General features: G+C 44.1%; 1 protein-coding gene across 1 annotated transcript in view; it reads left to right on the forward strand.

Annotated features, from left to right (window-relative positions):
• The first annotated feature begins 4,391 nt into the window (after positions 1 to 4,391).
• CBX7 (chromobox 7) overlaps positions 4,392 to 16,087 on the forward strand; it is a 116,201-nt gene continuing 104,505 nt past the window's right edge. Inside the window, exons 1-2 of the mRNA XM_069231301.1 lie at positions 4,392 to 5,776; positions 15,867 to 15,910. Coding sequence (XP_069087402.1) covers positions 5,708 to 5,776; positions 15,867 to 15,910 — 113 coding nt within the window. The 5' untranslated portion in view covers positions 4,392 to 5,707. The remainder of the gene's footprint in view (positions 5,777 to 15,866; positions 15,911 to 16,087) is intronic.

A 16,087-nucleotide genomic window follows, 5' to 3' on the forward strand; every position in this document is an offset into this window, starting at 1 on the left:
ACGTATTTCTTGGTTGAAAAATTAAAGGAATAAAACAGAAAACAGTGTTTTGATGCATTGAAAATAGTGTGGGTGATTGTGCGGATATGTTTCTGGGCTTTGTTTCACTCCCCGCCATCACCTATAGGCACTTCCTAAGTGACTGACCTAGCTTCCTTTCACTACAGCAAAGGAAAATGGCTTTAGACAGAATGTTTCTCAATATTTTTCTTACCATTTGATATTTTCATTGAAACACAATTGGGCCCTTTCTCTGCAGTAGGATCCAGCATCAGTTGAGGATGGGGTCGCAACATGGGATGCAGTGAAAAATCCTGGAAAGCTGGGATGCTTTCCGTTCTGTTGAGGCTTTAGCCTATGCAACCTTCAAAAGAGCGAGAAGTGAGAATCTCACTTTTCTCATAGGCACCTGTGTGATTTGCTGCCACAGAGGAGTAATGCTCGTGGCTATTTCCCCGTGGACCAGTTCGAGAGTTTTCCTTCAGAAAAACCTGTAAAGCATGTGAGTTGATATCATTTTTGGAATCTGTTTTGTAAAATCAATTGTTTAGCCTCTGTTTAAAATAAAACTTCCGGGAGTTGGTCTGATGTGTTCACTAGCTTGTTTCAATTCGAGACTGGTATTAAAATGTTTTTCAGACCTGATCCCTGGGCGTATCAGAACATAACACATCATGTTTCTTTGATGAAATGGCTCCTGCCATATTGCCAAAGCAAATTTGGCAAAAAGTAAAAAACAGAATGCTGGTACTGGTCAGCATTTTTATGTTTTCAAAAGAAGAAGCCATTTACCTTGATTCTCTCAGAACTTTCCAGCTCGCCAGGGCGGTCTGTTTTTTTCCTTCCTGGTACTGTGGACAAGAGAAAAATGGCAGACATGAATTCTGATGTTATCGATATTATCTTTTAACTCCATAGGAGCTGGTTTACTGTTGCATGATGTTCTCATATTGTCCCCCTAATGTGTTTTGAAGTACCATTATGTTTTACATACCTGCCAAGCCAACCGATTTAGACAGTAGCCTTTCAAATGCAGAAGCACGCACCTTACTGCCAATGGGCTAACTATAACACTTCTCAGAAAAAAGAACCTTGAATGCTAAAAAGCATCACAAGAAGGGTGTGAGCAGCAGCTGAACATGCTAGCATCCCTATTCTTGAACCTATCCCTAGTTTAGAGGTTATGTTTTATTTGGAGAACCTGCAACATAACTATGATGTCCTTGTCTAGAACAGATGCAGCACATGCTGCCATGCAAGGGCCGCCAATGTATAAAGCACTCTAAAGTGAAACCAGCTAGTTTGAGCCTACAAAACTGTGATGTGTGTATTGGTGCCAGGGAAGATTGGTAAAGAGCATAATTCACCACTGCAATAGTGTTTTAGGTTTAGTCTTTTGCTAGTTGTTGTTGTTTGACATTCGATTGTTCAATCTTGCATTGACAATGTTTTGCAGCAGTTTTCAAGTATGTTGATCTCATCTGGGTCCAAAGCCATACTGCCACTTCGTCAGTGTCACCTATAGGATGAGATTTTTTCCACACTGTCATGATCTGGCCTATGGTCATGTAATATGATTTTCAGTAATGTCATCAGAGTGCTAATTGGTGGTCGTATAACCGCTTTGTCTCAGTAAGCTGGCAAGCACGTTCTCACACAGTGATCCTTAATGTATTGTTTAAAAGATACTTTTACAGCCCTGACAAGTACAATGCATCAGAGGTTAGACAAATGCATTTTAGTGCTGGTGGCCTCATCACTGCGCTACAATGCGTTAGTCATGCTTTTTTTATATATCTCCTGGGACCAACATTATAAGTGGTGCTGCAGTCCTATAAGAGAGTCAGTGCTCTTCATGCTCTGGCTTGCGCAGCCGCAGTTATCAGCTCACCACTGACTCAGTCAATCTCTCAAACAGTGGGAGCAGGGTTGGAACTAAGTAGCACTTCCTGGTGCGAGCAGCACTGTGGGCAGGTCGCCAAGTCGGTTTTGGGGCTTGTAGTCTCCCTCTCTGTGCTCCGCTTCACTCCCGCATAGCGGGAGCAGTGTTGAAACTAAGTAGCACCTCTGGGCGCGGGCAGCAGTTCTGGGGCTTGTAGCCTCCTCCTCTGCCCCGCTGTGCTCTTCACTAGTGCACAGTGGGAGCAGTGTTGGAACAAAGTAGCGCCTTTAAGCGCGAGGAGCATTATGGGTGGGCCGCCAAGTCGGTTCTAGGGCTTGTAGTCTCCCCTCTTCCCCGCTGCGCTCCTGTTCACTCCCCTGGGATAAACATTATAAGCGGTACTGCGTTCTTATAAGGGAGTCAATACTCTTCATGCTCTGGCTTGCCCAGCCGCAGTTATCGTTATCAGCTCATCACTGACTCAGTCAATCGCTCAAACAGAAGTGATATTGAGATTGGGCTGTAATATGTGGATCTCGTTCGGTGCATAGTTTGTATGTATTTGAAGCAGGCACAGCAGAGAGAGAATGACACTGTTATAAACAAACTGCTATGTAAAGGTATAGTTATCCTTGGAGTGTCATTCAGAGTCTAAACGCTATATTTATACATGAGTTGTCTGTAGCTGACTGTGCACTCCCTTCAGTCCCTGTTAAAGCTACATGCAGTCGCTGTTTTACAAGTAGTACATTAGCGCTGATTTGAATGTATTTCTAAGCACACTTTCAAAGGGTGGTGTATTAGCAATTTCAGAGAGTAAAAATTATTTTGTAGTGCTAGGTCGGCCTAGAATCAACTGAGCAAACACTGTATTGGTGTGTTTAACTCTCTGTAAAGACCCGACGCACAGGTTTTTAACTTCATTTTAGTTTTTAGATACCAATACCAACATTATAAGGGGTGCTCCGATTATAGAACGCAGTCACGCTCCGGCTTAACCAGCTGCAATTATTGTCACCTCATCACTAACTCATCCTGGCCGGGAGAGGTAAACTTTTGTGGATTAGTAACTGTGTGTTAAACTGTTTCAACACGTGGCTGGTGCTTTATCTGGCATTCAACGATTAATGATTGGTTTAGGTTGGGAGTTTGTTTTTCAGCTCTGCCTGCCTGTCATGGTGGTGCCGTATGACCCCTGTGCGGCACTTGTGCAGGTAATCAGGCTAGTGGCCAGGTGGGGGCTGTGCAAGATGTTTTCTTAACTACAAGACATTGTTTCTCCTCTCTGCTCCAGCCAGCCCCTCAAGACCTTCGGACATACTGCTGGATGCTGTAAACCTGAAAGTCAACAAGTTGTAGGCCACGTCTTCCCTCCTGCCTCCAGTCTCGTGTCTGGGTCTATAGTCAGGTCTGATACCGGCAGCCCTCAGCTGTCACAGGTTTCTCCTCTGAGCAGCGCTGATGACATTATGACCGTGATTCCACCAGAGCCTGTTAGTAGCTCGTCTGTACTCGGGGGAGTGAACAGTCGCACACAGTATGAATTCAGTGCCGCCCACCAGCACGATCCAGATCCAAGATGTTCTCTGCTGGCTGAGTCTTAACCTGCACTGGCAACTACTTCTGAGTGGCAGAGATAAGTCCAGCAGCAGTGCACTAAACTCGGTGCAATGAGGCAGTCTTAGACTGTGGGAATGGGTGGGGGCATAAACGTGGATAAAAGTACGAAATAATTCTTGTTGGAACACGTACAATTTAAATAAACGATGCAAGTTCAACTTATGAGTGGGAAATGCACTATTTTGCACTGGGAAACTCTATTGGTTAATGCAGTCCCTCTGCAGATGTCTTTCCGTGTGTAACCAGCGTGCAACAGAAAAGAATCCTGGCTGTCGGAGCAAGGAATAACTTCTTTCCCCGGTACACGGGCCCACCGTGCAACTGCAAAAGTACTTTGACTGTGCAAGTCTTTATTTTTTTACTGACGATAAAAGATACTTATTACTCAGTGTCGCGCATTTGACTGTAGAATGTCACTCCCAAGTTCACAGAAATCATGGAAATGTCACACATTAGCAGTGTGAAAACTTGGCAGCTATGTGTTTACGTTCAGCCACTTATTGGAAGGGAGGTCCTAAGGTTGGGGTTTTCTGAATGTGACTAAATATTCATTTGAAGTGGTCCCCTCTTTCCTATTCCAAAATGGATGCTTCTTTGTGCATATTTTATAGATGTACCGCTAGATGGCCGCAGCGTCCTAAAAACAAAGTTGACTGCAAGTTGCCATGCCAACAAGAACGCGTAGCTTACATACTGTCAACTGTGGAATACCTACACAACTTGCCCTTACTATTGTCTCTCCTTTAATACTTTCAGAACGACGACTAGAAGTCGTCCACCGCCTAGTGAATGCCGTTCCAAGATGGCCACTGTTTTGACGTAGACACGTGGGTGTTTACGAGCCTGCGTGAGGGCGGTGAGTCAGCAACGCGCAGGCGTGGTGCGAAAACGTTGCGCAGCTTGTTTTCCAGAAGCGGGAAGAGCAAGGCAGACCTGTGCAGGGGCGGCAGCTGGACTGCGTCACTCACCGAAGAGCTGCGTTATTAGCCCGGGGTTGCGTTACTCGGTAGCGTGGTGCTTAGCTGCTGCAGCGGTGGCTCCGTCGCAAACGTCGGGGTTGCAGCAGCTGTTCAGGCGACTGCGTCATTTACTCCAAATTACATCACGAACGCATCTTCTGCGTCATCACTGCACCTCACTATTAACTGTCATTGCAAATACTGGAGAGGAAGCTGTGAGTTTCTAGGCACTGCGGAGGGACGGGGCGCCCTACACAGAGGCTCTTCGCTATCACTGCACCGTGGGGTTGGCGTGTTTCGCTTTCCTCGGATGTTATTATTCTGCAGGAATTAAGCAAGCGATTATCTCGTTGTACGGGTTGTTTGGGTTCTTGCATTGAAATGAAGGGGTGTAGTTCGCAGTGTATTTATATGCGTAGCTATGCACGCTGCTAAAGGGGGTGTGTCTGACTACACTGGAAAGGGGTGCGCTTCAAACACGTGAGCTGGTGGGTTTTATTGGAAGCACTAGGGGAGGCTCACTGATTGCTCTACACTTGATGTGATGTAGATTGCACATCGTATAAAAGGGAGGAAAGACTGCAAGGATAGTTTGGTGCAGTGTAATGAGAGGTGTATGCGGTGCGTGCACACTGCATGACAAAGGGCGTGGTCAAAGTATAGGATAAAAATAGTACTGATATATATTGTTTACACTGAAAAGAGACTTTATCAGTTTAATACAACGAGGAGAGTCGAGGTACATCTAAAGAAATAGTGTTGAATGTGATGCAGCACTGTATTCAACTAGTGTAGTAAGGCACAGTGAGAAAGGGTTGCTAACGTTTTAGGGTTAACTGCACATGCACACTGCAAGTGAGTGCAACAACCAACAACAAGCATTCGAGGGCGCACACACTAGGATTGCACTTTAGCTTGATATGGTGGTTAGTGAATAAAGGCACACAGATTTAAGGTTTTGCAGGGGCCTTGCGTGGGTGTTTCTCAGCGAATAGACGGCTGCAGGCCGTCAGGATAGTGGAAGAGGGCGTCCCACCACGAGCTGAAGATTGCGGCCCTTGCTCTAGCGGGGCTCTGCCCTGTGCTGCTGCCGCCGTCCGCACCTACCCTTCTCCCCTGCTCGCGGCAGCCACCCTGCACGATTGAACCGCTGAGCCTATTCCAGCCCTTCAGGGCCCTCACTACCTTCGCGGGGCCCCGTGCCGAGCCCCTTCCACCGCCCCGGGCCGCCAGCCCCGACTGGTGCATGGAGCTGTCAGCCATCGGAGAGCAGGTCTTCGCTGTGGAAAACATCCGAAAGAAGCGCATCAGGAAGGTGAGGAAGAAGCGGTGCGCATGCCTTTAGGAGCCTTCGCTTTTTTCGGAAATCCTACTATTTCCCTCTCTTGGTCACTGAAGTGCTAGTGGATCAATAATCTCCTTTCTTCCTGTGCCCTACTCCCGTCTTTACATGGGGCTTCATCTTCCCAGGCGATTTGCAGCTTGTGGCTATTGCTTGAAGAGGCCCTTGACATGGACTTCCCCTTCATACCCCTATTGTAGACATTTAGAACATAGCCACACCCATAACATTGCAAGCTCCAGTTCCCGCAACCTTTCTCTTCATACATGCCCAATGGATGAATTTACCCCCTTCCTGTGCCTCCCTTCCCCTTCACGTATGACCTCGCTTTTGCCATACTCCAGTCACGGCGTGTGACAACCTTCAGTGATGAGCCAGGCTATCTCCTCTCCTTTGTCCCAGTGGAGCATGGTGTTACAGTCACTAGCACCACACGTCCTTCACCAGCTACGAGCCGCACTACTTAGATCATTCGCACGCTATCCCGCTACCCCTACATTTTTACTTGTGGTATATTAAAGTCAGTATATCTGTTCACCCGCACAGCCTTTTTGGTTGAAAAGGTCTCGCATACTGCTCTCATTATGAACTTTCGGCATGCTTATTCATCTCAGTCATACTTACAGTCTTGTTCTCCCTGGGAGATTTTGGAAAGAGGCTTAAATATTTGTCTTTAAAGGCATTGGCATGAGGATTGTAGTGTCGTTTGCTTGACTTGTGCGACAGATTCTGCTAACCCATCTGCAGTTGCCACAAGTTACAGGATTCTTGCATGTACCTGAGCGTTCACGACCCAGGTAACAATGTGGATAGAGGATATCTAGATTTGGTTTATTGTTGGATGTGCTGTACTTCCGTGTGTAGGACTTAAGGATTTCACTGCTATAGCTCAAGCAGCCCATGACTTTCTTAAGGCGTTCACTGCTATAGCTCAAGCAGCCCATGACTTCAGTCGGCTAAGATGTTCACTAGCTCTCAGATGGGATGATATCGAAATGTACCCTAAGGGTGGACCAGGTAATACATTGGAAGGCAGCAGTCTTAACTCTGCCCTCGAAAAAATCCTAGACGGGTAATTCCAGGCCACATGAGATTACATTTCCTAGAATTATTTGCTGTTGAGATTTAATAGTACTACTGGGATTACTTTGCAGCTGCGCTGAAATAGGACCTCACTGGGTGATATAATTATTTCAGTTTAAAAACCATTGTAATGCAAAAATAGCGGACCACAAATTGGAAACAATGACTTGTTGGGAAGACAGACATGTCAAAAGGTGTAAAGGGTAAGATTACTATTTGTAATATGTAAATTGATAATATGAGTGTGTAAATAATGCATTACGCAATGTCACTTGCCACTGTGCAGTTATGGCTGCACTTCCTTTGAAAGTCATTGCTTTTTGTTTCTCTCATGACTTCGGATCCTGTGGATGAATTTTCTCAATTTGGCAAATCACGAGTTTAATCGCGTGAATCCGACATGTCAGTTTTTGTGCAGATGAGTGTAGGGAAACAAAGTTAAAGGTGGGGACTGGGGGAAAAAAGATATTTCCTATGTTGTCTCCCACAAAAATACTAGCTTGCGCCTACAGCCCGAACTGCTGAAAGGATTTACACCAGAGTTAGCGTGACAGTATAACTACCAAAAAGTGTGTTTTGCTGATTTAGTTTAACTCTTCAGTACAGAAAGTAGTAATAGTTTATTAGTCAATAAAACCATAAACATTGCAAAACTTACATTCAACATACCTTCAGTAATTGTAATTATAAGAAAGAGAGTGGGGTAGTAAAAGGATAAACATCACATAAAAAAAACACACACACACCCTAATAACAAGCTCGTGGAACCTAGTAAACCACACATTTCTCTGCCTTAGCTTATATTGCTGCAGGAAGTAATATAAAAAAAACATTAAAAAGTCACATAAAAAAACACCTGTAATCATAAGAGGAGGGGGGGGGGCTAAAGCACTACACGTTTCTTTAACCTATATTGCTGCAGGGTACCAATCTCACTAGGCTAACCATGGGATAGCTTATTATTAGATGCTGCCACTGCAAATGGACCTGACCTCGTTACTGTGTGATGAGGACCCTTAAGTATAAAGTGCTCTGTGCATGTCAACTAAAATATTGCCCAAACTTTAACCAAGCAGAATTAGGGACTGGAACGGTGTTGCTCTTTGGTGTGCCTCTAGCAATCCACCCATAACCCAAGCAAAGTGGGGAAGCCACTATATGTAAAGTACCAGGGTGCATATATAAGGCCTCCAAATAAAATGGGCGCACAGTAGTGCAGGATGGGAGTTTAAAAGATTATAAAACTTGCTACACCCTTAGGAGCCCACCTTGTCCCAAGCTGGGCTAACTACTCACTGCATGAGTGCTGAAGCACATACTGGCGGGGCGGGGGATTAGGCCAGCCATTAGAATTCTTACTTACCCTCCTAGCAGACCACCTTTGGCATACGACGGGAAAGGAGGTTAATATGTTATTATTCCTGCCACACCTCTTTTCAACCCACTTGTAAATCACCACCACCCCCTCCAGGGGTATCAACCTTGGGCTAACCAGCACCCTGAACTGAGTTCTTGGTCTTAACCAGTTCATTAAAAATGACAATAAACTGCACCAGTCGGATATTCAGCATCATGTTCCGCGGTTTTAACGACTCTATTGGTGCAGATCTACACATCCTAATTCCTAGTGTTTTAAACTGGCTTAGCAGCATGGTCTTCTGCTGTGGAACTGAACGGGGACATTTCGGGTAGTTTTTGAGATAATATCATTTACAATTTTGTTTAGCAAACTTTAAAGGGTTAATACTTTTGTATATCTCTGTCTTTATAACCTGAATCATTTCTGGTTATCACATTAAGAATTTTTAAAGAAATGTGATTGACTTAAAAAGGTCTGAAACCTTTTTCCGCTATCTTGAAACTCTTGAGCCAACTCTGAAGTGACTCGAGCATTGTGCTATAAAAAAAAATGCACATCCATGAGGGTCCGCCTTCACAGGTGCCTGGCTCTAGGAGTGGATTAAGGGGTTCTGAGAGGAGTGGAAAACTGGCTCGCACACTAGGACAAATACCTAGATTAGCGAGCGATTCAAGTCACTAAAGATCAGGAGTCATGTGTGTTGCCCTTTTAGGTGCCTGAATCTGCCACCATTCTGTGGTCAACTCTCGAATCACTTCTGACTTAAGAGTTTCATGTTGTGTGTGTTTTTTTTATTTTTTATAAAGCCTAATGCTTAAAAAGTGTCTGATCGCAAGCAAAGATAAAGCCCTTACGCGAGCCTACTGGGCCTGCTCATGTGCTGTGCATTATACGCGGGTAGGCTATAGGTAAGGGGAGGGCGCAGGACCATGCAGTGAGCCAAGACCTGTGTCACACTGTAGGTATGCATGGCAAGCCATGCACAGCGGGGTTGTCCATCTGTAGAGAGGGGTGCAGAACCTGGCCCTCTGCTTAGCTCCTGCTGCGCAACAATTTAAGGGGACTTAACATTGGCCTAGCTGTGCCACACCCTACTGCACACAAAGGTAATGAACCGAGAGGATTGGCTGCTCATGGGAGGTTGGATGTGGGAGCCAAGTTCTGAGGCACACGGGTAAAGTCAGTGTGAAGCAGGGGTTGGAAATTGTTAACTTTTTTTTTTTTTTAAAGACACTGAGGTTCGCTGAAATAAAGACAGTTAAAAGCTGTTTATGGTTGCGCTTCAAACGTGACAAGCCACTGACATTCGCCAGTTAAGGTTTCCAACGTGCACAACACACACCATAACTTGTTGACCTTCATTCCCAAAACTCCCATTTGCAAACAGTCCATTAACAACAGAAAGAGAAAGGAAGAAACTACAATGTCAGGTGGCGTAAGTTCTTTTGTGTTGTTCTTTGGTAACAATAACCAGTAATTGCAGTGGTTTGTTGCATTATACAGCTTTCACTGGTGTTTTTCAATGTGTGTGTGTGTGTGTGTCTGTATATATATGTATATATATATATATATATGTGTGTGTGTGCAGGTGCTCACCTCTGTAAATAGACATTCATAATTTATTAATTTAAAACATGAGGGATGTTGAAAAACACGAGGAAATCTGCAATATACCGTTAAATCTGCTGGACGCTTCTGGTTGCAGGGATATATAGGGGTTGTAGGTTCATCAAGAACCCTAGGTACTCTGAGCCAATAAAGGAGCACCTTGCAAAGGGTTTTCATTTTATACTGGGTATACAGCAATTCATTTGGTGAAATACAAGGGGTGAAAAATAGGTATCAAGGAATCCTTTGTATTTCCAAAATGGGCACAAGATAAGATGTTGAGAAGCAGTGGTTATTTGCACATCTCTTGATTATGGGGTCCCCATACTAGCATGTGAATTACAGGGCATTTCTCAAGAAGATGTCTTTTTTTACACACAGTCTTACATTTGGAAGGAAAAAATGTAGAGAAAGACAAGGAGCAATAACACTTGTTCTTCTATTCTGTGTTCCACACCAGGTTTCCCGATAAACACGGTACCTCACTTGCGTGGGTAGGCCTAATGCCCGCAACAGGAAACTCAACATGGACACATCACATTTTTACATTGAAATCTGATGTGTTTTTTGAAAAGTGTCTAGCTGTGGGTTTTGGCTTCTATCTAGCTCAGCCAGCACCTAGGGAAACCTAGTAAACCTATACATTTATGGAAAGTAGACACCTAGGGGAATCCAGAATGGGGTGACTTGTGGGGAACACTTTCCTCCCATTTCAGTGATGGAAAGTTCTGGAATCTAAGAAGAGTCACAAATGTCCTTCCCAGCACATTACAACACTCACATCAACAGACAGCGCCATTCAAGGGCCCATCACTTTCATACGCTCACATGCCTGACACAGCAATCACACCATCTGATGGGAGTGTGTGGACTGGCGTTTGGCTAGCAGTGTGTTGCAGTGGCCAACAGCAAGTCGCTATTTACACCACTCCACGCACACCACCAGCCAAGTGCCACTCCATGCACACGGCCATCACTTTATTTTAAACAACAAAGAAACCACTAACTAATTAGAAAGAGGCACAAAACTACAAACACAAAAGCTCTAAACACAAGACGGTAATGCCAACCGTGAAACTAAACATATGAAAATATAAAACAGCCAGTTTGCGCTCACAGTAATTCCCAATTTCTTTGAGTGTAACTCCTGAAACAGCCACACACACACAGCCCAGGCTTTGAAGGACAATCGGGGTAGTACATCAGAGTTTCCTTCCGGACACCTTTCAAGCACAGACTCTACATTTTTTTGCAGGAAAGTCTTTTTTTCGCCGTGGGAGGAATGTGCTCAGCAAAGTAGCGATCTTTCAATCTAGCCACATCCTTCACCACTGGTTCTCTAGGAACTCTTGCCTGTTCCAGCACAACAAGGCTCGCTATGACAGACTCCAGAAATTTCACAAATGTCATCCTTGACTCTGGATAACTATTGAACACAACAAAAGCATTAAAAGTTACCAAATGGAACAGGTGAACCGCTAATTTCTTGTACCAAACATAAGCTTTACGAGCAGCAGTGTAAGGTTCCAACCACTGATCTACTTTATCAACACCACCCATGTGCTTATTGTACTCCAAAAAGGTTTGTGCACTTCGGCAACCTGACCCCAAACAGTCACAGGGGAAGTACTCTCATGGATACTAGTTAGCATGTAGACATCCCTTCTGTCTGCAAATTTCAGAGTTAGCTCATCTTTCCGCAAGGCACTGCACTGTCCTCTCAAGTTTTTTTTTTTTTTTTTTTTTTTAAACAGACATGTTCCCTTGGATGTCCTTTCAGGTTAAAAGGGATTGTGCCACAAGCAACAGTGTCCACTCTGAACAATTCCTTGAACAACTGCACTCCAGTGTAGAAGTTATCTACGTACAAATGGTGACCTTTGTTAAACAGTCTTCTACCAAGTTCCCTAACAATTTTCTCGCTAACTCCCAAAAGTGGGCAGACAAGCGGGGGGGGGGGTCAATACTGGAATCCCTACCAGTGTAGACCCGGAAATTATAAACCTATCCTGTACTACTTTCAGACAGCATATACAGTTGAATTCCTTGCTGTGCCCTCTTGCTAGGAATGTACTGCCTAAAAACCAAGCGACCCTTGAACAGGACCAAAGACTTGTCCACATATATTTCTTTGCCTGGAACATAGACCTTCGAAAACAGATCTACAAAATGATTAAGGACAGGGCTAATCTTAAAAAGACGGTCAGATTCAGGGTGATCTCGTGGCAAGGCTAAAGCATTATCAGCAAAATGTAGCATCTGAAGAAGAATCTCATACCGGTTAAGACTCATGGTTGCAGGAAATATAGCAGTTGCAATCAAGGGACTAGTAGACCAATATTAAGACAGTGATGGCTTCCTTATCAGCCCCATCAAAAAAGTTAAACCCAAGAACTTTTTAAACTCTTCCAGATTTGTGGGAATCCACCGGCTAGCTCTAGGGTGTGGCCTAAGTCTGGCAGCGTTGTCCCTCAAATACTGCTCAGCATACAGATTAGTCTGCTCAACAATTTTTCCAAAAATACATCATCCATAAACAACTGAAAGAAATTGACAGGCAAAGAGTTTTCTGTATTCACTACACCCTGGGACACCAATAAAGGCAGGCAACTCCAGCTGCTCCATGTTCGGAGCAACTCAGAGGTCATGTCTTTCAATGGGAAGCCTTTCAGCGGCTGGCTGCTGCACTATTGGCACATCAGTGTCCTCTAAAACCAGCACCTCATCAGCGCTGAGTGGTTTCATCATCATACGATTCCTCTCTGACAGAAAATTCACTTCCAGAATCTTGCACTTTCTCCTCTGCCTCAGATGCAGAGCCAGTCTCCTAATCATGGTCAGAAGATGACTCAAAAAGCACATCAGCAACCTGCTGAGCGGTCGTCCTACATCTATCCATGATCCTTCCTAAGAAAAGTAACTGGACAAATGCACCACCAACAACCGGCACTGTGTCAGATAAGTAATAAAGTGTGGCTTTATCACTAAGAGTTATACATTCAAAAACTATACCACTCACTTGCCTGAAAAAGCTAGACTCGCCAGCAACTAATCTGCGCAGCCAAAGCTATCACCAATGATATCCCACTAAAAATAAAATAAAATTACACATAAGTCAACACAAATATCATCATGCACTAATCTAAGGACAATTTCACACATCCTGCATTTAATACACCACTCACAAAATATATTTCATGCATGGTAACAATAGTCATTTGGAGCAAATTGTTTTTTCTTACCTAAAACATGCAACTACGCAAACTACTGCTCAACCACTGACAAAACCGCAAGTAGTCACAGGAACTGAACCAAAGCTTTGAACTAGGAAAAAAAGGAGAAATAAAGCATTATTATCACAAATGCAAATACTTTGCTAGTCGACAAACACTCCGCCACCAAACATTTTGAAACTTCCCCTGGTGCCTTAGTGGCTCAGTGGCAGATGGGCCTAAAAAATAAAAAGGCCAATCTGCCCCCAAGGAGGGCAGAAATGGCATACAGTGCTGTGCCCCCTTTGGTTTGGGGGGGGGGGGGGCGACCCTAACCCAAGGGGCTGCCCCCCCCCCCCCACACACAAATAAACAAAAGTAAACAATCCCTGGTGTCATCGTGGTTTCTGCCCCCAAATGGGGCAGATGTGGTGTAAAAAATATTGACCACCCTCCCCCCCCCCCTTTTTTTGGGGGGGGGAGTAAGCCTTGCCCATGAGGCCACCCCCCCCCCAACACACACAAACACACCCTCCCACACCCAAGATCCCTGGCACAAAGGGGTTTCTGCCCACCTTGGGGGCAGATGGACCTAAACAAAATAGGCTGATCTACCCGGGGAAACACAAACAGAAAAACAATCCCTGGCTTCCAGTCTGACCTAAAAAAAATAGAGCCCCCCCCCCTCATGGGGGAGCGCTAGCGCTTCAAGGACATAACCGTTACATCCTTGGCGAATAAGGGGTTAAAGAAAAAGTAGATATACAAATGCATACACTTGGGTGAAAAATGGAAGAAAGGAAACACACCTCTGTAGGTAATGCTAGACTGCCATTTCCTGGGTGGGGGGGGGGTAAAACCTCACAAATGTATAACTTTTGTTCATCTGAAATAGAAGTAGAAATGCAACAAGGGCTGATTCCTTATTACGCTCCAGAGAATGTTAAATTACTTATATGCATTGAAATAATCAGACAACCAATCCCTGTTTAGTGGTTGAGTTGAAGTTGCACCTACGGTTCTGTCTTCTCTCGTATGCGGTTTCCGTCCTCGTTCTCCCTAGTTGAATCCAGGTGTATACATCCCATCTCCTGCCTGCTTTTTCATTAGGTCGACTTCGACATTGTATATAATTTAGTTCAGAAAAACCTAAACACAGTTTTGCTACTGATCCTGAATGCTTGTGCCACACCACTGTCTCTTTCCTAGAGCTTGAGGATTGTCATGATGGCAAAGGAGTATATTATTATAGGCCCATGAGTGCTTCACAAGGTGATCTCATCTTTGCGAGATGGATTGACGAAATGCACAAGAGTTGTATCCCCCGCCATGGGATTGGAGTAGATTGCTTCGATGCATTGATCTTGGTTTAAGACATGTACTAGAGGGTTAGCCAAAGCAAAACTCCGTCCACCAGTGCAGTACTTAAAAAAACTCATGACGAGTGTACCCTAGCTCCTGTGGGCAAAGCAGGGCGTCCCCATCAGTGGATGAACCCGAGAAATACATCAGTGCTGAGGAGGAAAGTCTCTCTCTCTCTCTCTCTCTCTCTCTCTTTCTCTCTCTCTTTCTCTCTCTCTTTCTCTCTCTCTTTCTCTCTCTCTTTCTCTCTCTCTTTCTCTCTCTCTTTCTCTCTCTCTTTTTCTCTCTTTTTCTCTCTCTTTCTCTCTCTTTCTCTCTCTTTCTCTCTCTTTCTCTCTCTTTCTCTCTCTTTCTCTCTCTTTCTCTCTCTTTCTCTCTCTTTCTCTCTCTTTCTCTCTCTTTCTCTCTCTTTCTCTCTCTCTCTCTTTCTCTCTCTCTCTCTCTTCTCTCTCTCTCTTTTTCTCTCTCTCTCTTTTTCTCTCTCTCTCTTTTTCTCTCTCTCTCTCTCTCTCTTTCTCTCTCTCTCTTTTTCTCTCCACTTTCTCTCTCTCTCTTTCTCTCTCTTTCTTTTTCTCTCTCTTTCTTTTTCTCTTTCTCTTTCTCTCTCTTTCTTTTTCTCTCTCTTTCTTTTTCTCTTTCTCTTTCTCTCTCTCTCTCTCTCCACTTTCTTTCTCTCTCTCTCTCTCTCTCTCCACTTTCTTTCTCTCTCTCTCTTTTTCTTTCTCTCAGTGCAGTACTTAAAAAAACTCATGACGAGTGTACCCTAGCTCCTGTGGGCAAAGCAGGGCTTCCCCATCAGCGGATGAACCCGAGAAATACATCAGTGCTGAGGAGGAAAGACACTCTCTCTCCACACTTTCTTTCTCTCTCTCTCTCTCCACACTTTCTTTCTCTCTCTCTCCACACTTTCTTTCTCTTTCTCTCAGTGCAGTACTTTAAAAACTCATGACAAGTGTACCCTAGCTCATGTGGGCAAGGCAGGGCGTCCCCACCATCAGTGGATGAACCCGAGAAATGCATAAATTTTGAGGAGGAAAGACAGTCTCGCTCGCTCTCTCTCTCTCTCTCTCTCTCTATATATATATATATATATATATATATATATATATATAATGGGTTGGTCAGTCAGTGGATGAACCAGAGAAATGCATACATTTTGAGGAGGAAAGACAGTCTCGCTCTCTCTCTCTCTATATATATATATATATATATATATATATATATATATATATATATATATATATATATATATATATATATAATGGGTTGGTCAGTCAGATGGAGAGGGCCAAATGAGGAATGGGCTCAAACCACCATATTCGGGTTTCACCCTAGTTCGAGTTCCAATCCCAGTTGCATGCCTTTGTATCCACTTACAGCATGTGATGACAGTTGCCTTCAATAACCTCCATTTTATACTTTCTTTTTCTTTTTCCAGGGAAAAGTGGAGTATTTGGTGAAATGGAAAGGATGGCCACCGAAGTAAGCTTTGTTCATTTCTTATCACCTTTTCCCATGCTTTAATAGTGCTAATAAGAATACTTCAGATTATTAGTACAAAACAAAATATTCCAAGCCCAGTCAGGAACAAGTCCATCACAAAGAGGGAAAAAGCGACCCAGAAAAGGTGCCCATGGTTTGTCTAAAGACCAAAAATAT

This window comes from Pleurodeles waltl, chromosome 4_2 (assembly GCF_031143425.1).
Source record: "Pleurodeles waltl isolate 20211129_DDA chromosome 4_2, aPleWal1.hap1.20221129, whole genome shotgun sequence".
Lineage (NCBI taxonomy): Eukaryota > Metazoa > Chordata > Amphibia > Caudata > Salamandridae > Pleurodeles > Pleurodeles waltl.